At 38.3% G+C, this 25,659-nt stretch overlaps 1 protein-coding gene across 1 annotated transcript in view; it reads left to right on the top strand.

Moving 5' to 3' along the window:
* Nucleotides 1–25,659, top strand: part of GK5 (glycerol kinase 5) — a 78,289-nt gene that overhangs the window by 35,126 nt on the left and 17,504 nt on the right. The window contains exons 4-11 of the mRNA XM_068547339.1: nucleotides 4,521–4,614; nucleotides 9,062–9,193; nucleotides 16,765–16,840; nucleotides 17,410–17,471; nucleotides 17,928–18,001; nucleotides 18,205–18,265; nucleotides 19,662–19,788; nucleotides 21,093–21,197. Coding sequence (XP_068403440.1) covers nucleotides 4,521–4,614; nucleotides 9,062–9,193; nucleotides 16,765–16,840; nucleotides 17,410–17,471; nucleotides 17,928–18,001; nucleotides 18,205–18,265; nucleotides 19,662–19,788; nucleotides 21,093–21,197 — 731 coding nt within the window. The remainder of the gene's footprint in view (nucleotides 1–4,520; nucleotides 4,615–9,061; nucleotides 9,194–16,764; nucleotides 16,841–17,409; nucleotides 17,472–17,927; nucleotides 18,002–18,204; nucleotides 18,266–19,661; nucleotides 19,789–21,092; nucleotides 21,198–25,659) is intronic.

The raw sequence follows: 25,659 nt of genomic DNA, 5'->3' as shown, positions 1-25,659 counted from the left end.
TGGCAGTTCCTCAGAAACTAAACATAGGGGACCTCCCTGGTGGCGCAGTGGTTGAGAGTCCGCCTGCCAATGCAGGGGACACGGGTTTGAGCCCTGGTCCGGGAATATCCTACATGCCGCGGAGCAGCTAAGCCCGTGCACCACAACTGCTGAGCCCACGTGCTGCAACTACTGAGGCCCGTGAGCCTAGAGCCCGTGCTCCGCAACAAGAGAAGCCACCGCAATGAGAAGCCCTCGCACCACAGTAAAGAGTAGTCCCCGCTCGCCACAACTAGAGGAAGCCCCCGTGCAGCAATGAAGACCCAACACAGCCAAAAATAAATAAATAAATAAATAAAAAAGAAGCTAAACACAGAATTATCATATGACCCAACAATTCTAATCCTAGGTATATACCCAAAGAAATTGAAAACAGGGACTCAGATATTTGTACAGCAGTGTTTATAGCAGCATTATTTACAGTAGGAAGAAGGTGGAAACAGCCCAAGTGTTTGGAAATAGTGCTGATGGTTACACAACATTAATGCCACTGTACTGTGCACTTAAAAATGGTTGAAATGGTAAATTTTATGTTATGTATATTTTACCACAATTTAAAAAAGAGAGAGTCAAAGGATAGAGAGTGTGTGAAGGCAAGTTATTAAAGCGATAGACCATGTAAGTAAGCCTAGTAGGAAAGTAAGCCTAGGAGGGGTCGGTAAGAAGGAAAGGGAATGTTTGAGGGATTAAAGGATGCAGTAAGTTTGAAGGGAAGGTATTTAGGGAGTAAGATTGAGAGAACTGAAATAATAGCAAGAAGTATTGACTGATATATTAGAATGTTAGGATTTCTTTTTCTTTTTCTTTTTTTTTTTTTTTGGTTAATTTGCTTTATTTATTTATTTATTTTTTAGCAAATTGGGATTGCAATATATGTAAAGTTTTTATCCTGATTTTTTTCCCTTTAATATTATACTGTGGGCATTTCCCTGTCATTAACCTGTTTTTTTGTGTGTTTCAGGTGTATAGCAAAGTGATAGAATTTGGTGGTAGAATGTTTCCAGGTGATAGAGTTGAGGATGTAACCATGGGTGAGGACTGCTTAAAAAGAGTGGGAAATGACAGTCTTGGGAATTGAACGTGGTCACAGTCACACAGGAGGAGGCCTGGAGGGAGCACAGAAGCCCAGCCTGGGCTGGATGTTGAAGCTGAGTGGATGGCAGTGGTTGATTTGTAGGAGCCTCAAAGGAAAAAGAATTTATTTCTACTCTATTTCTTAGTGCTGTGCTTTTATTGTAGTATTGACCCAGAGTTTGTTGAATTTCTTTTTCTTGGACAAATTTTGGGAAGCCTGGGTAGGTTGCCAGTCAGGGGCTGAACCAGTCCTAAAGTTGAGAGGTATAAAACAGGCTCAGGGGTTTCCCTGGTGGTGCAGTGGTTAAAAATCAGCCTGCCAATGCAGGGGACACAGCTTTGAGCCCTGGTCCGGGAAGATCCCACATGCCATGGAGCAACTAAGCCCGTGTGCCACAACTACTGAGCCTGCGCTCTAGACCCAGTGAGCCACAACTACTGAAGCCCGCGCGGCTAGAGCCTGTGCTCTGCAAAGAGAAGCCATCACAATGAGAAACCCGTGCACCGCAATGAAGAATAGCCCCTGCTCGCTGCAACTAGAGAAAACCCACGTGCAGCAACAAAGACCCAACGCAGCCAAAAATAAATAAATAAATAAACTTATAAAGGAAAAAAAAACAGGCTCAGGCTACATTTTAGCTCTTCTGTAGGTACAGAAGTTTTTATCTGATTGTGTATATTAAGATAAGTACAATGAAAAGAGAAAGTACTGGCTTCTTTTTCTTGCTTTTAAAATTGTATAAGCAAGTCTTTGAAGGCTTTTCATCAGTTTTGTTTTTGGAAGTGTACACATTGTAATGCTTCAAAAAGAATAGTTTTTGGATAGAATCTGATCTAAAATTTTTTTTTTTTTTAATTTTTATTTTTTGCATTTACAGACTTAGACTTTGGTTTTCTGAGGCAGGCCGCCATTGCATTAGAGCCACCTCAATCTAATGGCCTCCTTGTTTAAGTAATTTAACAAAATTAATTGCCCACATTTGAAGATCAGGAGATTTCACTTTTTTTGTTGTTGTTGTTAAAAAGCTAAATATCTGAGTTCTTTAGAAATGTTGCAAGCTCTGGTGGAGAAATTCTGCATTCCTACATGGCAGCCATGGTAGCTTTGTAGAGAGAGGCTGGTACTCCCCAGTTTGCCACGGCTCCCCCCAGCAAGCCAGTTTTCATCACCTCATGAGCTCATGTAAGCATCTCAAGTGAGGAAACTAATGCTCAGAGGCAAACTTTGAGAGCTCATGTCTCCCTATTCCCACTCTCCAATCAAGAGTCATAATCTTGGTTTGTGCCACTACTAAGAATCCTGTCTCTAAATTAATGCCACGACTTCAACCCAGTGGTTGGTTCCAACATCCACAATTGGGAAACCTTTGTTTTTGTTTTTGTTTTTGTTTCCTCCCTCAGGAATCATACAAAACTCACCCAGAATTACAAGGACTATATCTATCCTGGGATCTTAGAATCTTGCTATCTCCTTTCTGTTGTTGTCTGGTCCTAGTGCCAGGTCTAAGAATGCTCCCATTTTCTGCCAAGCTTGCAACAGGGCCAGAAGCTTCCTTTGCCTTGGCTGAAGAGGAAAAACTTCCTCTACACTCTTATATTGTCATTTGGGAACTGTGAATTAAACTGACAAAAGACAGATTAATGAGAGTTCACAGAAAAAGTCGACTCAAGGAGGCGGTTAGAATTTGGGTTTATGTACTATCTTAATGAGATAAGGGGAAGGGGAGTGCAGCACTTACAGGAAAACAAATGACTTCTTAATAGGGGAGGGGGAGAAAGGGCACTTATTGGAAAACAAATGACTTTCAGGAAAGATAAATAGGTCCTTAGGAGAATAGATGGGAGATACAGCTTTGTGACAATGTGTAAGTGTGATGCCCGCTTCTAGTCAATCTTCTCTAGTTGTGGGAGGGGATTTATGACAATTGAGTTCTTTGGGGAGGCTCCACATTTAGGAAGATAATGGAGTTCAGGAAAAAAAGCCAATTCTCAAATGCCTTCAGCTCAAAATAATTTTTATGCTGCAGTGGTTATTCTGGACCTCTTTAGACTTATTCCAAGGAGTGGCCACTGGCGCTAAGACTCAAAGGAGTTCCGCTGGTGCCGACCACTAACCCTTCTTTCCCCCGATCCCTGCGATCCACACATCTCAAGATGCTGTTCTGAAATGCCACACCTCATAGTGAACCACCTTCCCCTGCTGTGTTCTTTCGGGTCCTGCCCCTTCCCACTGCTTCTCGGGAACCATTGTGGTCTCCACTCCTGAAGACAATGTTACTCAATCTCCAGATATATGTTAGAGTTTTTACGTCTGAAACGTGACTTCATTCTCTGGAGTGAGAGCTCCCCTGTTAAGGGATTTAGAGCAAGGTTTACAGGCACTGGGAAGACTAATTGTCCTCAGGTTGTGAGAATTCAACTCAAACTAGCTAAAGATTAAAGAAATTACTGGCTTACATAATGGCAAGTCTAGGGGAGAAGATGGCCTCAGCCCCACTATTCCAAGTCACCGTGACTTCTCTATTTTCTGCCTTTGCTTATTTAAACTCTTGGCTTTTTTCCTTCTAACCCTTCCACTGTCTGACACGAGCTATGTCTAAGGGCACATCCTCAGGTCCTCAGAATGGAGGGAGCGTTTCTTAGTTTATAGATAAAATCCCAGAGTTCCGACCTTGCTTCTATTTCCTAGCAGTTAACTCCTTCCTCAACAGCACAATTGGGATGATAATACCTGCCTGGAAAAGCTGTTTTGATTTTTAAAAATATACGTTAGGGATAATACTGTACAGCGTCTGATACACAGTAGGCGCTCAATAAACATTATTCTGCGCGTGTACAGCAATGATACGTATATACACACTAACATGGGGCCGCTGAGGAGGTTCTAAATGAACCGGACCTGGAGGGCCAGTCGTGCCCTGGGCCTCAGCCTTCGACCCTTAAGTCTCTCAGGCTTTGGGGCAGTGAGGCAGCAGTGCAGCTCTCGAACCCTGGAGTCAAGGAAAAGTTCCGCACCTCAGGGCCGAGGGGAAAACAACGAGGGGGACCAAAGGGCGTGCCAAAACCGCCCTATGCCGCATAGAGCGATGCTGCGTAACCGAGCGGGCTGAGAACCCATCCAGACAAGCTGCGGTGAAAAGAAAGCCAGAGCCCCTCTTCTGTGAGCCGAGACCAGAGAACAATCAATCTGATCTAAAATTTTATACTGTACATCACATAATTGTTACAAAGTGTGTTCAATTTATCAAATCAAAGAGAAGAAGGCATTCAGAAAGCCCCAATTAATTAAATCATATGTTGAAATTACAGTTTGGCTTCTAATTTTGTTTTCTCTTGTGACAGATCTTTTATATAATATAGTCTCTGATTTATATTGAGTCTCAAAATATTGTTTCCATCTTTCTTAGGAAAACGGGAAAGCATTTCCACAACTTCATTAGTTGGCAAGACCTAAGAGCTATTGAACTTGTAAAATCTTGGAATAGTTCTCTTTTAATGAAGGTAATCTTTTTCTTATGTTCTGTGATTTGGATGTTACTGTTTTTCCTGTAAATGTCCTTTAGCCGTAGGCAGAACTGTATCATCTACTGATGATGTCTTAGGACATTAAGAAGAGAATACACACATGCACACTCCCCACCCCAGTGAAATTTAATAGTAGTCACCCAAGGGCGTGGTGGTGGACTGAAGTCCTTAACAGCTGCACGTCAGGAACCGCTGAGGAGGTTTGGGGTGGACCAGAGGTTCACAAGTGAGTGAGAATTCATTCTCGTTCCTGGAGAAATCGAAAAAATACAGACTATGTCCAGAAAAGATACAGACTATGTCCAGATTTTATCATCTTTTGTTATAAAAATGGTTAATGGATATTGAGATAGGTAACTAGCTGACTGCCACAAGCTTTCACCATGATGCCTGGCAAATGATGACGCTGATGACGACAGTGACAGCAGTAGTGGCATCTCACTCCGAAGTGTGAGACTACCGAGTTAAAGAGCGAGACAATTTTCCAGCTCCTCAAATATGGTGAAACCTGCAATATTTGGTCTTACAATCAGTATTGCATATGGATTGTTCTAATGCTTCTAATGCCGCACAGTTAAATGTCTTCTCAGTTAGGCTGCCCCTACCAGGTGGCGCATGGGGAGTATCCGGAGCATCAGTTTTCCTTGATAAGTGTTCGGAGACGTTAAGTTTATATGAAAACAAACTTGAATACATTATAGAATATGACAGCAATGCACGAGTGAAACAAATCTGCCGTAGGCTCACCCACAATGATTCTTTTTGTTAGTTTAATACATAAAAATGCACCTTGCTTTAATAACTTGTGAGGCTGAATACTGAGGGGTGCTGTTTATGGGAAAGATAGAGTAAGAGAGTTGAAAGTGGTTATAAGGAAATATTGTGAACTTTGAATGATATAGTTTAAAATTATACTATTTATAATGTGCAGTGTTATCCTTTAATGTATAATTTTAGTTTTGAATAGGTCAAGTCATTAGATGTTCCTTAAGTTAGTCAGTGAGGTGTTTGATAAAACTTTTCTTCCTTTTAAAATAAATTGTGAAAACATTTATTTCTGTAGTATAAGCCCCAGATCTCAAATCGTGATGAAAAACTGACATCAAGCACAAAACTGAGCATTTAAAGCACTTGTCTACTTGATATTGAACAGGTATATGATATAAGTTTTGGCCTCTCTTAGCAGAGAAATGCACACAAACAGGCTCATGGAGTTTAGCACACAAAATTGCAGAGCTGGTCCTGCCAGTGAAGGAACTCTACCCTATAATCATCCTTTTCCAGATGCTTATGGTCTGTTGACTCAGGTTCTTGGAAATGTTTAGGGAGGATGTGCCAGAGCTGGCACCAAGGTCGTGCGTTTAGCCAAGGCTGCCCGCAGGCAAAGTGGTGAAGTAATTGAGGCGTGGTGGCAATCTCCTGGCACCACAGTTTCCTCCAGTCACGCCAGGCACCCATGCTTCCTCTCACTGTTCCGATTCTTGCCTGTTGGTTGCTAAGGCTTCTCTTTGCTTTTAGCGTAAAAGTCCCAACTCCTTACCAGAGTTTGACCCTGTCTCCAGCTCTGACCCCTTCCCAGACCCCTCTCTCCCTGAAGTTGCTAAGGATTAGGCTCCAGCCTTGCCAGCCCTCAAGCCCTTTCTTACCTGAAGGCCCTCGTGTCTGCAAGGGGCTCTCTCTGCCACCATGGCTGGATGCTTCTCATCCTTCAGGGCCCAGCCTCACCACCACCTCCTCTGTGGGAGCCCTTCTCTGCCATCCTATTCATAGTAGCGCTACTCACACCCCCAGTCCGATCTCTATTACTGTCCTTTATTTCTTTCACAGCACTCATCATATTTCAGAGACTCTGAGATGTACATTTCTTAATTGAAGTTTTAATTGAGGTCATTGTAGATTCACATGCAGTTGTAAGAAATAATACAGAGATCCCTTACAGGCTTTGCAGTTTCTCCCAGTGGTAACATTTTACAAAACTATAGCATAATGTTACAACCAGGATATTGACATTAATATAATCCATAGATCTTATTCAGATTTCCCCAGTTTTACTTGTAGTCACTTCCGTTTGTAGGTATGTGTATGTGGTTTAGTTTCTATACAGTTTTTTCCATATGTTCACTCATCTATCACCGCAAGGATGATGAACAGACGGGGAACAGTTCCATCACTACAAGGATCCCTCCCTCATGTTGCTTTTCACAACCACATCCACCGCTCTCCTGTGTACCTCCTCACCCTCTCCCATCCCTAGCTCCTTGCAACCACTAATCTGTCCTCCATTACACATTTTTCTCATTTCAAAAATGTTATATATGTGGAATCATGCAGCATAAAACATTTTTTTGATTTGCTTTTTTCACTTAGTATGATTCTCTGGAGAATGCAGGTTGTTACATGTATCAATAGCTTGTTTCCTCTTTATTGCTGAGTTGTATTCAGTGGTACAGATGTACCACCTGTTGAGGGACATCTCTGCTAATTCCAGTTTTGGGCTATGACAAATAAAGCTGTTATGAACATTTGTTTATGGAATTTTATGTGAACATAAGTTTTCATTTCTCTGAGATAAATACCTCAAGAGGATGATTGCTAGGTTATAGGGTAACTGCATGTTTTATTTTGTAAGAAACTGCCATACTTTTTCCCCAAGTGGTTGTACCATTTGCATTCCCACCAGCAATGTATGAGTTATAAGACATACATTTTTTTTCCAATTTTGAAAAGGATGATCTTTAACTAGGATACATTTTCTAATCATCAGGGGTTTTTCGGTCATTTTAACCATAAATTATATCTTACAATTATGTCATAATTTAACTAGCAGGATTTTTTTCTTTTTTGCTAGTACGTTAAATAGTGGTTCATCTTACAACCAGTGTCTTAGATTATCTCATGTAATGATTTGATTAAGTATTTGTCTGTCTCTTCCCACTAGAATGTAAATTTCAAGAAGGCAGTGATTCTGCCTCTTGTTCACTCTGTTTTCTCAGGACCTAGCGCAGTTCTTGGTACATGGAAGGTACTCAATAAATATTTGTTAAATATATGAACAAAGGTGTTCCTCGTTCATATGTTGACTAAAAGTGCAGGTATTAGAACTCTTAGTACTTTTTGTGTGCCCCCACTAAAGTATCTGCATTTTAACAGAAGATCCCTGAAGGATCCTAAATCTAAGTTTTTATACAGAAAAGTATAGTTGCTTATGGAAGAAGAACTCATTTCAGTTTGAAATGTTTCTTAACATATAACACATCAGAAGAAGGATTCTGGGTGTTCACCTTAAATACTTTTAAAAAGTCTTATATTTAATAAGTAATGTAAAATATAAGGAAGTGCAGAAGGTTTGAGTACTGAACAGGGTGAAAAGGAGGGTACAGACTTTCAGTTATACGATGAATGAGGTCTGGGGATCTAATGCATAATATGGTGACTAGTTCATAATACTCTATCTTATAACTGAAATTTGCTAAGGGAGTAGAACGTAAGTGTTCTCACCAAAAAGAAAAAAAGGTGAAAAAAATGAAAATGAGCCTCATTGTTCAAAAAAAAAAAGGACAAAACTGAAATGTAGAGAGAACTGAGTCTACACATTTCTTGATTGATGCATTATGCTAAAAATGAAAGAAAAATAAATTTATTTCTATTTTAAATAAATAAACCAAAATCTTTCCATTTATTTTGGGGAGGGATGGGAATAATAGGAAAAAATGCAAAAAGTAGGTAAATTCTCTATAAATGAATGTTTTGTGAAACATCAGTTTCAGAAGTTGAATTGTCCATCTGCATCCTTCTAGTTAGGTAGCAGGATAAGGGTTTATTTTACTGTTGTTTTTTGGGTGTTTTTTAGTATGTCTTACAAACCTTAAAACTCAATGCTAGTTTTCTGTATAAGGCTTTTTTTTTTCAGTTAAAGATTTTGCATACGAAGAAGTAAGTTGAAAACTGTATGTTTCATCTTCAATCATTAGATAAATATAAATAGTATTAAATAAAATCTCTTATCCCAAATTTTAAGCACTTAATGTGTAGGGGAGCTTCACTTCTGGGTTAATAGTAACTTGATTAAAAATATATTTCTAATAGAAAAATAGCCTTCTCCCTTGACTCTCTACCTTTACTTCCATAGTTAAAAATAGGTAAAGAGGTAGAAAACAGTTATTTTTAAAAGACTTTTATAAGTACTTGAGCCTCTAGTGTTTGCTAAAGAAGTTCATAGTAGATGTGTCACATTTCATATTTTAGAATGCAAATTGTCCTCTTAGGGTGCTTTGCTTGATCTCCTTAAGTGCTGAGAACACTTTATAAGTAGTTAAATAAATTGTTTGCTATTGGGTTGGTTTGCATGTATATGAAATTTAATATAGAAACATCAAACACCATTAAATGCATTTTCCTAAAATATCTTTTTTTAAAAAAATAGCTCATACACAGTTCCTGCCGAGTGCTGCACTTCGTCACTAGAAGTAAACGATTTTTAGCAGCCAGTTTGTTCACTTTCACAACCCAGCATGTTTCTTTGAGATTGGCCTGGATTTTGCAGAACCTGACTGAGGTAAGGAAAGAGTGTGCGTGTGTGTGTGTGTGTGTGTGTATGTGTGTGTGTGTGTGTGTGTGTCTAGATTATGGGGATAAAAAAATGCAAGGAATAAAGATAATAATTTGATTTTTTGAGGGAAAATTAAGTGTCCACCACATTGGGATGGAAGACAAGGAATCCTTACTCAATTTGGTTTTTTTAAACCTTTTTATTGTGAGTCATGGCACATATAGAAAAGTGAACAAAACAAAAATGTATCACTCAGTGATATTTTGTGGAGCAAATATCTGTGTAACACTACTCAAATCAAGAACTAGAACACTGTGGCACTATGTATTACATTTTCTTTCCACTTTTACAATTTACATGTTTATTCCTCAACACTACACTTTAGCTTTCTTTGCCTGAATAGTTTTGAATTTTGTAAATGGAATCATACAGTGCTTATTCTTTTGTGTCTGACTCCTTTTGCTTAACATTGTATTTGTTAAATATGCCCAAATTGTATGTAAATTAATTTCCTTATATTTTCATTGCTATTTAGTGTTCAGTATATGATTTTACGTAGTTTATCCATTTATCCGTTTTGTTCATGTACATTTGAGTTATTTCCAAATGTACATTTTGGGCCATTATGAATAATGCTATGTAAATGCGTTTCTGCTGTGTCTATACATGGGAATGGAATTTTTCGGGCATGAATGTGTATATATATTTTCACCTTTAGTGGATAATATCAAACATTTTTCCACAGTTTTTGACAATTTACACACCCCTCATCAGTGAAGGAGGGAATTTATAATTTCATTTACCATCATAATTGATATTATCAGTCATTTTAATTTTAGCCATTTTGGTGGGTAGGTAGTGATATTTCATTGTGGTTTTAGACTGGATAAAAAAGCAAAATCAAACTATATGCTGTCTTATGGGAGACATACTTTAGATTCAAAACTACAAATCAGTTAAAAGTAAACGGATGGAATCTATGAAACAGAAACAGACTCACAGACATAGAGAAGACAGGCTTGTGGTTGCCAGTGGGGAGTGGGAGTGGGGAGGGAAGGATTGAGTGGTTGGGATTAGCAGATGCAAACTAGTATATATAGAATGGATAAACAACAAGGTCCTACTGTATGGTGCAGGGAACTATATTCAATATCCTGTGATAAACCATAATGGAAAAGAATATGAAAGAGAATGTGTATATATGTATATATAAATATGAAAGAGAATATATATATATGTATATAGAATCACTTGGCTGTACAGCAGAAATTAACACAACATTGTAAATCAACTATACTTCAATAAAATATTTTTTTAAAAAGCAAATGAATGGAAAAGATTTCCATGCAAACAGCAACCACAAGCTAAGTGACTATGCTAATATCAGACGAAACAAACTTTAAAAACAAACAAAAAAATGTTACTAGAGAAAAAGAAGGGCATTTTATAATAAGAAGAAGTCAATCCATCAGAAATATGTAACAATTGGGACTTCCCTGGCATTCCAGTGCTTAAGACTCCACACTTCCACTGCAGGGGGCACAGGTTCCATCCCTGGTCGGGGAAGATCCTGCATGCTGAGCTGCGCAACCAAAAAATATATATATAACAATAATGCACCTAATAACAGTGCTCCAAAATACAGGAAGCAAAAACTGACAGAACTGAAGGTGTAAATAAACAATTCATCAGTGCTAGTTAGAACAACTAGAGAGAAGATCAACAAGGAAATAGAAAACTTGAACAACAGCATAAACCAACTAGACCTAATAGACATTTATGGAAAACTAATAACAGCAGAATATACATCCTTCTTAAGTGTACATGGAACCTGCGCCAGGATAGAACATATGCCATACCATAATACAAGTCTCAATAAATTTGAAAGGACTGAAATTATACAAAGTATTCCTATGACTACAAAGGAATGAAATTAGAAATAAGTAGCAAAAAGATATTTGGGAAGTTCAAAAATATGTGGAAATTAAACAAAGCACTTCTAAATAATCAATGGGTAAAAGAAGAAGTATCAAGAGAAATTAGAAAATACTTTGAGATAAATGAAAATGAAAACACAGTATACTAAGATATGATGTAGCAGGAGTAGTCTTTACAGGGAAATTTAGAACAAGACTGTATTACATAGAGAGACTACATGAAAACAAATCTAATATTCTCCCTTAAGACACTGGAAAAAGGTGAGCAAACTAAACCCAAAGCAGGCAGCAGGCAAGTAATATAGAGGCTAGAGTGAAAATTGATGAAATAGAGAATAGAAAAACAGTTGAAAAAATCAACAAAACCAAAAGTTGGTTTGAAAAGATTAGCTAGACTGACAACAAGAAAAAAAGAGAGAGAGAGAAAGATCCAAATAACTGAAATTATGAATGAAAGAGGGAACATTAATTCCAACTTCACAGAAGTACAAAACACTATTAAGCAATACTATGAACAAGTGTATGCCAAATTAGATAACTTAGAAAAAATGGAAAGATTCCTAGAAATGCACAGACTACCCAAACTGACTCAAGAAGACATATACAAGCGGAATAAATCTTTTGTCCTTTAAAAAAATTAGTACATGTTAATTTTAGAGGAGTTTTAGGTTTACAGAAACGTTGAGCAGAAAGTACAGAGTTCCCATATTCCCCCCAACATGGTTTTCCTGTTATTAATATCTTGCATTAATATGCTACATTTGTTGCAATTGATGAATCAGCAGTGACACATTATTAGAAAATATTATTAATGTAATGTATCTATGATTACAGTATCATACAAAATAGTTTCACTGCCTAAAAATCCCCTGCACTTCATTTATTCATCCCTCTCCTCTTACCCCTGAACCCCTGGCAACCACCAATTTTCTTTTTTTAACTGTCTTTATATAGTTTTGCCTTTTCCAGAATGTTGTATAGTTGGAATCATACAGAATGTAGCCTTTTCAGACTGGCTTCTTTCACTTAACAATATGCATTAAAGGTTTCTCCATGTCTTTTTGTGGTTTGATAGCTCATTTCTTTTTACCACTAATCAGTATTTCATTGTGTAGGTGTATCACAGTGTGTTTATCCAGTCAGCTATTGAAGGATATCTTGTTGCTTCCAGTTTTTGGCAATTAATTATGAATAAAGCTGCTGTAACATTTGTGTGGAGGTTTTTGTATGAACATAAATTTTCATCTCGTTTGGGTAAATACCTAGGTATGCGATTGCTGGATCATATGGTAAGACTATGTTTAGCTTTGTAAGAAGCTGCCAAATTGTCTTCCAAAGTGGTTGTACCATTTTGCATTTCTACCAGCAATGAATGGGAGTTGCTTCACATCCTTGCTAACGTTTGATGTCAGTGTTTTGGATTTTAGCCATTCTGATAGGTGTGACGTAGTATCTCATTGGTTTAATTTGCAATTCCCTAATACAGGGGGTCCCTAACCACTGGTACTGGTCAGCGGCCTTTTAGGAACGGGGCTGCACAGCAGGAGGTGAGTGGTGGGCAAGCAAGCGAAGCTTCATCTGCCGCTCCCCATCGCTCCCCATCACTCGCATTACCGCCTGAACCATCCCCCACCCCCCGTCCGTGGAAAAATTGTCTTCCATGAAACTGGTCCCTGGTGCCAAAAAGGTTGGGGACCCGCTGCTCTAATAGCATATGATGTACAAATATGACTCTACTCTCATTTCTTTTCCTTTGCATTGACAAGGACCTCCAGGATATATTGACTAGAAGGGATGACTACAAACATCCTTTTCTCATTCCTGATCTTGGAACAAAAGCTTTCAACATTTCACATTTAGTATAAATTTCTTTAGCTATCCTTTATCAAATTAAGGAAATTCTCTACTTTTCCTAGTTTGCCAAGACATTTTGTCATGACTGGATGTTGACTTGATCAAACACATTTTCTGCGCTTATTATCTAGGTGTGACAACCTGCTTGGGGTTTGTAGGGTGCCTTAAATTCATTGTTTGATATCTGTTGTTGATTTGGAAAATTTCTCAGCCATTATCTTCACATATAAATTTCTGCTGCATTCTGCTTGTCTTCTTTCCTTCTGAAAATCTGATTACACGTATGTTAGACCTTTTGACTAAATCCTTTTTGTCTCTCACTCTGTCTTACATATTTTCTATTCTTTGGTCTCTATGGACTTTATTCAGGATATTTTCTTCTAACCTGTCTTCCAAATCTCTTATCTCTTTGTTTCTAATGTTCTATTATGAAAACCCGTCCACTAAGTTCTTAATATTTTTAGTTCTAGAATTTCACTTTTTTTCCCCACATAATTAGCATGGTATTTTAAAAGTCCATGGCTATTAATTCCAATATCTGTAGCTCCTATGGACTGTCTCTTTTTCCTCCCCCCGCCCCCCACAATGTTCTATTGTTTCCTTGTATGCCTGGTTACTTAACTGGTTTTTTTAAAAAATTTTAAGCCACTTTATTGAGGTATGATTATTGGCATACAAATAGCTATGCATATTTAATGCATACAACTTGATGAGTTGGTGAACCTGGCTACTTGTTTGTATGTATGTGTGTGTATATATATACATATATATGTGTGTGTGTGTGTATGTGTGTGTATATATATATGAACTAGACATTATATTTGTGAGCTTGTGTGTAGAAATTATGAGAGCTTTAACATATCTTGCTCTGGATAGTATCTATGTATGCTGCTTCCATTCTTCTATGCACCAGCATTATCTCAACCCAATTTAATGATTGAGTTGGTTCAAAGCTGAGTTGGAGTTCCTATAAGAGCCCATCCTTCTAGTTTACCCTTTCTCCTAGGGTAGAGCCATTTGGAGTCTTAACCCAATGTGCGGAGGATTGCCCTTGGTCCTCCTACCTTAGGAAGCCCTGATACCTACTCTGTGTCCCTCTAGCCTCACAAGGGTCTACTACCTATCAATCAGAGGGCCTGGCTTTCAAATATTTTTTTTAATAAATTTACTTATTTGATTTATTTATTTTTGGTTGCATTGGGTCTTTGTTGCTGTGCGCGGGCTTTCTCTGGTTGCAGCGAGCGGGGACTACTCTTCTTTGCGGTGCGTGGGCTTCTCATTTCGGTGGCTTCTCTAGAGCATGGGCTCTAGGCGCACAGGCTTCAGTAGTTGTGGCACCCAGGCTCAGTAGTTGTGGCACACGGGCTTAGTTGCTCCGTGGCATGTGGGATCTTCCCGGACCAGGGCTTGAGCCTGTGTCCCCTGAATTGGCAGGCAGATTCTTAACTACTGCACCACCAGGGAAGCCCTCAAGTATTTTTTGAATGAGCAAATGAACTTACTACCTGGCACACATTATTGCTACTTGCTGAAATTCAGATTAACCTTTGTCTAATCTGAAACAAATTTTAGAATCACAATTTCTAAATTTAAGAATAGTTTGAAATCTAATAATATTACTTTAAGTACTCCATATTTAAGTGGTATAGTACTTGACTCTTCAAAATACTTGTTATAAGTAATCTACAGATGACTTATTTTTTTGGAACTCATGTCATCTGTCTTCATTTTATTGATCCTTTCTACTGTTAAAATATGATTCATTCTTAAATGTCTCCATTTGCTGTTTATTTAAATCTCATTTATTTAGCAAGCTTTATTTTTTTAACATCTTTATTGGAATATAATTGCTTTACAGTGTTGTGTTAGTTTCTGCTGTATAACAAAGTGAATCAACTATATGCATATGTATATCCCCATATCTCCTCCCTCTTGCCTCTCTCTCCCACTCTCCTTATCCCACCCCTCTAGGTGGTCGCAAAGCACTGAGCTGATCTCCCTGTGCCATGCAGCTGCTTCCCACTAGCTATCTATTTTACATTTGGTAGTGTATATATGTCACAGCTACTCTTTTACTTCGTCCCAGCTTACCCTTCCCCCTCCCCGTGTCCTCAAGTCCATTCTCTGCATCTGTGTCTTTATTCCTGTCTTGCCCCTAGGTTCATCAGAACCGTTTTTTTTTAGATTCCACATATATGTGTTAGCATACAGTATTTGTTTTTCTCTTTTTGACTTCACTCTGTATGACAGACTCTAGGTCCATCCACACCACTACAAATAACTCAATTTCGTTTCTTTTTATGGCTGAGTAATATTCCATTGTATATATGTGCACATCTTCTTTATCCATTCATCTGTTGATGGACACTTAGGTTGCTTCCATGTCCTGGCTGTTGTAAAGAGAGCTGCAATGAACATTGTGGTACATGACTCTTTTTGAATTATGGTTTTCTCAGGGTATATGCCCAGTAGTGGGATTGCTGGGTCATATGGTAGTTCTATTTTTAGTTTTTTAAGGAACTTCCATACTGTTCTCCATAGTGGCTGTATCAATTTACGTTCCCACCAACAGGGCAAGAGGGTTCCCTTTTCACCACACCCTCTCCAGCATTTATTGCTTGTAGATTTTTTGATGATGACCATTCTGACAGGTGTGAGGTGATGCCTCATTGTAGTTTTGATTTGCATTTCTCTAATGATTAGTGATGTTGAGCATCTTTTCATGTGTTTGTTGGCAGTCTGTATATCTTCTTTGGAGAAATGTCTATTTAGGTCTTCTTCCCATTTTTGGATTGGGTTGTTTGTTTTTTTGATATTGAGCTGCTTGTATATTTTGGAAATTAATCCTTTGTCAGTTGCTTTGTTTGCAAATATTTTCTCCAGTTTTTTTTTTTAACATGTGCTATATGAAAGGAACCCTCCTAGGTGCTGGGGTTATAAATGCAATCTAGTTCCTGCTCGTAAGGAGCTTAGGGAAGTAATGATGCTGTGAGATAATGTCTATATGGAAGATGTCCGCGTGGTAGTGGGTTAGGCACACCCAAGAAATGCTAGTCTTGAAGGACAAATAGGAGTTGAAGAGGTGATCAATTAGGATTTGCGGAATTGTTTTCCAGCAAGTTAATGATATCTTTACAAGCATGCCAATTTCTCTATTAGCTAGTTTAAAGAGGTTTTGATTCTTTTGTTTCCTTTGGCAGATTTTTTCTGTGACATTCCAGGTAAGTAATATTTTAGGCTTTAAAGGCCATGAGGATTCTGTCAAAAACAGTCTGCCATCGTAGCACGAAAGTAGCCATAAATAATACATAAATAAATGAGCATGGCTGTGTTCCAGTAAAACTTTATTTAAGGACATGGAAATTTGAGTTTCATATACTTCTCATGTGTCACAAGGTATTCTTTCTGTTCTTTTAACCACTATAAAATTACAAAAACGTTCCTAACTTGAGGTACAGACAACAGGTTGGATTTGACCTGTGAGCCATACTGTGCCATGCCATTTTAGACTTTCTATATTTAGACATATTTGTATATCTAAACTAAAAAAGAGGTATACTTTGTTTTTTTCATCACAAAAGTAAACATTCTTGGTGTAAAACTAAAGCCTTTCATACCCTATAGTAATTGCTTAGAACCATTGGGGATAAATTCTAGAAATTATTTCTCTATGTATATATTAATTTTTATAAAAAATGGGATTATATTGTATTTAGTGGTTGGCACTTAGTCATGCACTTAATAATTTAGCCTTTTGAATTGATTTTGTGCTTCTGTGTTTTCAAGGTGCAAAAGGCAATTGAAGAAGAAAATTGCTGCTTTGGGACTATTGATACCTGGTTGTTACATAAGCTCACAAAAGGTAAAGATGATTTGATAGATCTGTATCTCAAGTAAGTGGCATTTGACTGACAGAAATAATTTATCTGAAAAAAGTGGAAGTTTGAAACTTTTTCCCCCATATCCCAGACATACTGTTTCTTTGGTACCGTAGTAACTTCATATTATACTAAAGCTAGATTAATTTCAGATTTGTTCTAAGAAGAGGGTGATTTTAAAATTGTGATGAAACCTCAAACATAAGACCGAGGAACAGTCGTAATTTTGAGAGTGGTAAGACTTGAGTTCGATTCCTGATCTGCCACTTTGCAACTATACCTGTAGTATAGCTATAGGTAATCACGTTGCTTCTCTGAGCCCCTTTCCACATCTTTAAATTGGGAATCATGATATGGAAACGTGCCTGAAAGTGCTTTGGTAAAGTATAAAATTTCAAAAAGGTTTAGTGGGAAATTGCTTTGGAGACTTTGCACTGGAAATACACATTTTGTAATGAATCTGAGGGCAGACAAAGGTCGAGACTATAAACTAGGGATAGGTGTTGATTTATACTACCTGATCATAAATAAATCGTTTCCAATATAAATTTAGGTTCTGAATTTGCCACAGATTTTTCAAATGCCAGTACAACTGGACTTTTTGACCCATATGAGGTAAAGTTTTTTTCCCTTCTTCTTTTTTTTTTTTTGAATTTATTTATTTTATATATTTTACTTTTGGCTGCATTGGGTCTTCATTGCTGCGCACGGGCTTTCTCTAGTTGTGTTGAGCGGGGGCTACTCTTCGTTGCTGTGCGCGGGCTTCTCATTGTGGTGGCTTCTCTTGTTGTGGAGCACGAGCTCTAGGCGTGCGGGCTTCAGGGGTTATGCACGTGGGCTCAGTAGTTGTGGCTTGCGGGCTCTAGAGTGCAGGCTCAGTAGTTGTGGCGCATGGGCTTAGATGCTCCTGGCATGTGGGGTCTTCCCGGACCAGGGCTCGAACCCGTGTCCCCTGTGTTGGCAGGTGGATTCTTAACCACTGAGCCACCAGGAAAGCCCCTTCCCTTCTTTCTGAATCACCAGTTTTTCTGTAATTTAGCTTGGATTCTGATGACATGTTTCTGTGCTCAGATGTGTTGGAGTAAGCTCATCACCTCCCTGCTTTCAATCCCGCTCTCTCTCCTGCCTCCCGTGAAGGATACGAGGTAATAATCAAATCAGACATAGAAACCAGCAAAATTGTCCCTGAATTCACCTGGCCTGTGTGGGGAAAAGCATCTTATTACACGTTTGAGGTGCTTGTATGTTCATTATGTAACTTTTTGGCCTATGCTAAAAACAATTTGCTGAATTTTAGAATTAATATTTCTAGAGCTATAACTTACTTTTTAACCAATTTTATTTGAAGCCACAATTTTGGATCAGTGGATGAAGAGATATTTGGCGTGCCTATACCAGTAGTGGCCTTGGTAAGTAGAAAACTTGAGGGCTTCTCCTTGTATAGTATAAACTAAATGAATCTATATGAACAGTTAGGATTAGATTTAAGAAACAAAAAAGGTCCTTGCAGAATAAAGTTAAAATATATTTTTTCTTTTCAACTTAAAGGACTCTCAATATAATCAGAAGTGTTCTCCACTTTCTGGAAAGGGGACCCATGGGCCAGTGTTCTATCATGGAAATACTTTATAACCTTTTCTGACTTCTCTATATATAGTTTTTCAGAAAACTCTGTTAAATTTTAAAAAAATGTTGTATTTTGAGTAATGTGTGGCTTATTTAATACTCTGAGACAAAAAACAGTGATGGGGCCAATGCTTAGTTTATATATGATATAGTATAATGATAAACCGTGATAGGGCAATTAAAGTGAAGAAGAAATATATTTACATTTTATAAAATCCTTCATCAGCATCTACTTAGCTGGTAAAGAATTTGTGGATGAGTGCAACATTAGCTGTTTCTGGTTTTTGAGGTTTCTTTCTTGATTATAGAAACTCAGATCTTGCCTTTAATTTCCTGTAACAGCTTAAACAGGAGGTATAGAGCATCTGTCCCTAGATGGACAGCCACTATGGTAGGTGGAGAAATCAAGTGAGGGGAGGGGAATTAAATTCTCAAGTTACGAATTCCTGGAGAGGATCAGTCTTATTCAACTCCGGGTAGGCTCAGCTTTAGATTAAGGTATGGCTAGAAGACATAGATTAGTAAGAAAGCATTCTTCAGATGAGTTTCGGTCCTTAAAATATTGCTATATATATATCTACATGTAGTTACATTAACAAAATGTTATAGGGAAGTCCCTGGTGGTCTAGTGGTTAGGATTTGGCACTTTCACTGTCATGGCCTGGGTTCAATTCCTGGTTGGGGAGCTGAGATCCTGCAAGCCGTGAGTGTGGGGAAAAAAAAAAAGTTATAATTTTTTTTAACAAAAATGTATGTTTGGGAAATGTATAGTTTTAACCTACATCTACTTATACACCTATCACTCTTATTAAAAGAGAAATTTGTGTGGCCAGTTATTTTGACTAATGAATGAAAATGCTTGCAAGTTGCAAATGAACAATCTTAGTTGTTTTTTTCTGGACAAATTTTATTCTGACTTTTATTTCTAAGATTATTCTTATGATACTTAAAAGTGATGGAGTAGGTTGACTGCTGAAAATTCCCGAGACACGTTAGTTATCCCCATAACGTTAGTCCTAGAGAGACTCCTATCATATAGTTGTTGCTCTCTGTTTCCTTTTTTTAAGGAAAAGGAAATAAAATGGTGAACCATGAGAATACAATAAGTAAGACAGTGGGATACAGTGAAACGGAACACTGCTAAGGGCCCAAGGTCTTACATTTGAATGTTTTTGGCAGGTTGCTGACCAGCAATCAGCCATGTTTGGAGAATGCTGCTTCCAGACAGGAGATGTGAAGTTAACCATGGGAACTGGGACATTTTTGGATATTAATACTGGAAATAACCCTCAACAGAGTGTTGGAGGTAGGTAGTTAGAATTTATCCTATTTATTAATAAAATATCCCTTCTTTTTACTTGTTTAACTTTTGTGACACTATTTTCTTATTTTATATTAAGGATATTGTCTAATATTTTTCATTATTCTTCTTAGAGACAGTTAATCCCCATTTCCCTTTTTTCTTAAATTAAAAGCACTAAAAAATGAGAAAGCTTTTATGGAAAAGTTCAGAAGGACTAGGGTATTTTGGTCAGCTTTCCAAATATTTACCTATAATACATGTTATGTTTGTTGAAAACATCTTTCTAGGCCTCTAAAATTTCTTTTATGTGTTAGAATTTCTTCTTTTTGTGATACTTTTTGGGGGTGGTACTTCTCAACTAGTGATCCATGCATATTTAGGGTTTTAATGACAATTGCTAAGAATTTGCTCTCTCTAATGGAGGAAATCCTGGAATGCACAAACCAATAAATTTAGATTGTGTAACTACACCCAGGAGGGCTTGGGGCTCTTAGTCTGAGCTCTGGTCTCCTAACATGGTTACTAAGAGGTGGATTTAAAAATGTTTTTCTTGCCTTTCATCCCCCCTAAAGTTCTTCCTTTTCCCCTAACTGGGAAAATGAAAGCTGGAAAAATGATCATTATAAAAATTAAATGAAAAAAAAAAACAAAAACAAAAACAGAAGAATGATCATTGTTTCTATTTAGGAACCTTGTTTAGAAACTACAGATAGGGGACTTCCCTGGAGGTCCAGTGGTTAAGACTTCGCCTTCTAATGCAGGAGGTGCAGGTTCAATCCCTGGTCAGGGAGCTAAGATCCCACATGCCTTGGGACCACAAAACCAAAACATAAAACAGAAGCAGTATTGTAACAAATTCAATAAAGAGTTAAAAAAAAAATAAGAAACTACAGGTAAATGCAATAGCATGGTTAGTTGTCTGACAAACCAATCTCATAATAACCTTTAATTTCTCAATTAAAATATTGTTTCTGTGTTTCTAGAGACATAGATATGCTTGTAGCTACTAAAAGCTAATATTTATTGTTTATTTTCTATGCCAGGCACTGCCCTAAGTCCTTTTTCAGTTTATTCTCACAGAAGCTCTCCGAGGTAGACCACTTTACAGTCGAGGAAACTGAGACTAGAAACTAGGAACTTGTAAGACCACAGCTAGAAAATGAGAGAGGGCTGGGATTTGAACTCAGGCAGTCTGACTCCACAGGCATGTTGCTAGTTTTTGAGATAATCAAATTGTTCCACTGTAGACATCTCTGTAATGAATTCGCTATTTATTGTGTGACTTATATTGTTTATTTGTTTTTAAGGCTTTTATCCATTAATTGGGTGGAAGATTGGGCAAGAAGTGGTGTGCTTAGCTGAAGGCAATGCAGGAGACACCGGTACTGCCATACAGTGGGCTCAACAGTTAGGTGAGTCGTCTGTTTCGACAGATTTCATAGGCCAGACCTAACTCAGGAAAGCCATAGGATCGCAGATCAGCACGAATGGATGATTCAAATGAAACAAAATAAAATGACATGCTAGAAGAAAATACAGGATGTTATTTTTATGACATTGGGATGGTAAAAGGCTAGGCATTAAAGCCAGATACCATAAAGAAAAAGAATAATAGATGTAAGTAGAAAACATTAGAACGTGTAGGGAGAGATACTGTAGCAAAGTTGAAAGACAAACTGGTAAGGACAATTTGTAGCATATGTTAGAAAAATTTAAAAAGATGACCAAAAAATTGGACAAAAGGCAGAGCAATAGGTATTTTATAAATCAAGTGACTATTAAAATATGCTGTTTAAATTCAATAATCAAAGAAATACACATTTAAAAATTGATGTCTCCTATGATTGTCAGAAATTAATTAGTTCTACGATGCTCAGCATTGATGGAAACGTAGAGAGAAAAGTATTCTTGTTTTCCATTGGGATGAATGTTAATTAGTATGGCCTTCCTGGAGGGCAATTAGGCAACATGTATCATTTTATAGAGTACAGACCCTTGGCCCTCAGGTCTATTCTTTGTTTCCTAAGAAAAGAATCATACAGGTGTGCAAAGACCTGTGTACATTCATGGGTGTTTAACACGGCAATTGGAAATAAGTTCCTGTCTAATAATAAAGCATTAAGTAAGTAAATGTCAGTATATCCATATAGTGCAACATTGTACAAATAACACAAATACTGTAGTCACAAATAACCGTGTAGTTGCACATCTTACTGACATGCAACATTGTCTGTGATACATTAAGGAAGGGATGAAGCAGTCGCAGAACAGCCTGTATGAATGTTTTTTGCTTTTTTTTAAAAACAGCTTTTTGAGCTATAATTCACATGCCGTATAATTCACTTACTTAAGGTGTACAATTCAGTATTTTTTAGTATTTTCACAGGGTTGTGTAGCCATCACCACAATCTAATTTTAGAACTTCTTTGTTCTGCATAAAAGAAACCCCCCTACCCATTGGTGGTGACTTCCTGTTCTACCCCCCAGCCCTAAGCTACCATTAATCGACTTTCTGTCTCTATGGATTTGCCTATTCTGGACATTTCATATGGATGGAATCAAACAATATGTGGTCTTTTGTGACTGGCTCCTTTCACTCAGCATGTAATGTTTTCAAGGTTCACCCATGTTGTAGCATGTATCATTACTTCATTTCTTTTCATTGCTGAATAATTTTCCACCATATGGATGAACCAGCATTTATCCATTCAACAGTTGATGGCCATCTGGGTTGTTTCCGCTTTTTGGCTGTTGTGAATAATGAAGAGCCTATATATTATATAACCATATTTAAGGCATACAGTATGTAGTGTTATATACCAAAGTATTAACAATAGTTGTCTCGGATGATTAAATTATGAGGGGCTCTGGCTATCTACTTTGCTGATTTGAACTAAACTGACTTGTTTAAAGACAAAGATAATTCTGTTGGCAGAAAACATACACTTCAGGAGGAAAATGCCAATTCATTCCTTCCTTTCTTCCTTTCTCTCTCTTTCTCTATAAGCCTGCACCTGCATTATCAGCATAAGATTACTTATTAACAACAACAACAAATTGTTTATTTGGAAGCTTTTTATCACTTAAAAGTCTCTTCTTCCTTAAATGTACTTCTTTTAATTTTTTGGACATGTATCTTTAGTCAACTCAGAATTATCAGAAATAGAAAGTATAGGTTACCTATTTCTTGTCTTTTAGTTATACCTTTTATTAATTTTACTCCTTCCCCCCCCCCAAAAAAAATGCAAAGAAAAAGCAGAATAATTTCACATTCCTCATTAAAAAAAAAATCATTCCCAAGTTCCTTTGACATCATGTGCACGTTATCAGGGGGAATCATTTCCACTGCTTTGCTGGGTTGGGGCTCATTCACTGTGATTCTCAAGTGATGAAAACTCTTTTCTGGGAGATGGAGCTAAATGGCCCTGACCTAGAAAAGTGGTGTGATTTCCAGTGGACGCATAAGCCCCTCCTGAAGAACAGTCCCATCTCTGGCAGGAAGCAGGACCATTTGTCTGACTGGAGAGAGAGAGAATTCAGAGTTGAATTATTTACTTAAAAATTTCAATCATTGGCAGAGCTAAACATTACTGGTGTACATCTGTCTGAAATGTAAAAAAAAGTTGACCTTTATTTGAATATACCTCTTTCTGTTCTGAGAATTCACTTTAACGAGTATATCGAGAAAATAACTGAATTATGTTCAGGAGAAACACGGTGCGTAAGAGCCTGAGTAACCCTGTCATTTCCTTGAAGATGTGTATTCTGAGCGTTTATGTCTGTGTGACATGCTGGGTTTGTTCCACTCTGAATGGTGGCTTCCTCCTACCCCTTTACTGGGTTGAATGTCTCAGTCGAGCTCAGGCACAAAAGCTCTTTTAAGCCACTTTCATCTTGACTTTCAGATTTATTTTCTTAATCTTTTTCACACAGGCCAATTCTCTCACTTTTTTCCCCCTTGAGTCCCTATGGGATCATCTCTTTTTCCTTTTCATCCGGTCCATCTCGCTCCCCTTCACTCTTTGTTCTCTATTTTGCTATCTCAATCTTAGAAATATTTTTATGTTTTCCAGCTTTTATTCAGTTAACAAGTAATTAAGTGCTAAGTACGAACCTGGACCTGTACATGCTAGGAGACACCAGTGGATAAGACAGTCACTCCCTGCCCTCACGGAGGTTATAGTCTAGCAGGAAAGATGTATATTAAATGAATAATTGAAAAAAACAAAAGAAATTAGTGTTAAGTACCAGGAAAGAGAAGTAGAAGTAGAATCAGTGATCTCTTTCTAAAGGGAGGGCTTTGTTTGGTCTGGGGAATCAGAGGGCTTCTTTAAAGAAGTCATGTTTCAGGCTTCCCTGGTGGTGCAGTGGTTAAGAATCCGCCTGCCAATGCAGGGGACATGGGTTCGAGCCCTGGCCCGGGAAGATCCCACATGCCGCGGAGCAACTAAGCCCATGCTCCACAACTACTCAGCCTGCACTCTAGAGCTCGTGTGCCACAACTACTGAGCCCGTGTGCCACAACTACTGAAGCCCGCGTGCCTAGAGCCCGTGCTCCGCAACAAGAGAAGCCCCTGCAATGAGAAGCCCGCGCATGGCAACGAAGAGTAGCCCCCGCTCGCCGCAACCAGAGAAAGCCCGTGCACAGCAACAAAGACCCAATGCAGCCAAAAACAATAAATAAATTAAATAAATAATTTATTTATTTTTAAAAAGTCATCTGCAACTAAAAAAAATAAAAAATAAAAAAAGAAGTCGTGTTTCAGCTAGGACTGAAAGAAGAACAAGAGTGGTTGGACAGATGGGGGAAGCACTTGGTCAAGGAGCAGCCCAAGCAGAGAGGACCAGTGAAGAAGGCCCTGAGCAGGGAGAAGCATGGCCTATTTGAGGAACTGAAAGAATGCCCTATTTCTTTTCTACAACTGAGACAGTTCCCATCTCTGTTGTCCTCTGGTAACGTGGGTCAGGGGACATCTTTTCCCTAGCAATTCCACTTTTAATTGCTACACGTCACATCTGCCTGCTCCAGGCAATCCCCATCAGACTCCCAGTATACATTTTAAATTACCCAGGACTCTTGTTTACTAGAAATAAAGGAAACTGATTTCTTCTCTCTGGGTCTCTTCCTAAGAGAGATAACAGCCTCTCTCATTAGAGGAGATGAGATAAACATTCTCTCATCTAGGAACTAATTAGGTGGTGGTGAATGGTTACATGTTATTGCTAGTGAGTAGGGTCTTTGTTCATGGTCTTGCATCCCTCTTGCTTCCTGCTGGGATGACACACAGTAAGATAAATATGGCTGCAGCTGGAGTGGAGCCCAGCCATGAATGAAGCCTTGAGTTGTCAAGGAGACTGTGCAGACCCAGGGTCTGTAGAGGGCACCAACTGAGTGTTATTGGTGAAACTACCAGAGGCTGGTGAGGACCCTGTAGAAGTTCTCTATGGATCGAGCCTGCTGAGCCAAGAGAAAATCCCCTCAGATGTGGAGAAGAAAAAGCTGGGCCTCCCCACTCCTGGGAGAACCTGATAACAGTGGACGTCAGTACTGATTGGTCTGAATTGCTCCTCTTCCAGGCTAAATGGAGAGGCCTAATCTTTCTCATACTTTGAGAAACCCGAGAGCCAAGGGTATTCATTCCCTTACCTCTCACTGCCTGCCAACCCCATAAGCCTGACCTGAAGGAGAGCACAAAGCATTCAAGAACATACAGTACCTTGAAGGAGGCTGAGCAAGTTCGATAAAGCACAACAGGTGGCTCCCACAGAGGCAGATGTCATGGAGGAAACAGAAGATTAAAATAACAACAACAGTGGGCTTCCCTGGTGGCACAGTGGTTAAGAATCCGCCTGCCAATGCAGGGGACACGGGTT

The sequence above is a fragment of the Eschrichtius robustus genome, chromosome 6 (genome assembly GCF_028021215.1).
Source record: "Eschrichtius robustus isolate mEscRob2 chromosome 6, mEscRob2.pri, whole genome shotgun sequence".
Classification (NCBI taxonomy): Eukaryota; Metazoa; Chordata; class Mammalia; order Artiodactyla; family Eschrichtiidae; genus Eschrichtius; species Eschrichtius robustus.
The sequence above is the reverse complement of the archived record's forward strand: the minus strand, read 5'-3'. Positions and strand labels throughout refer to the sequence as shown.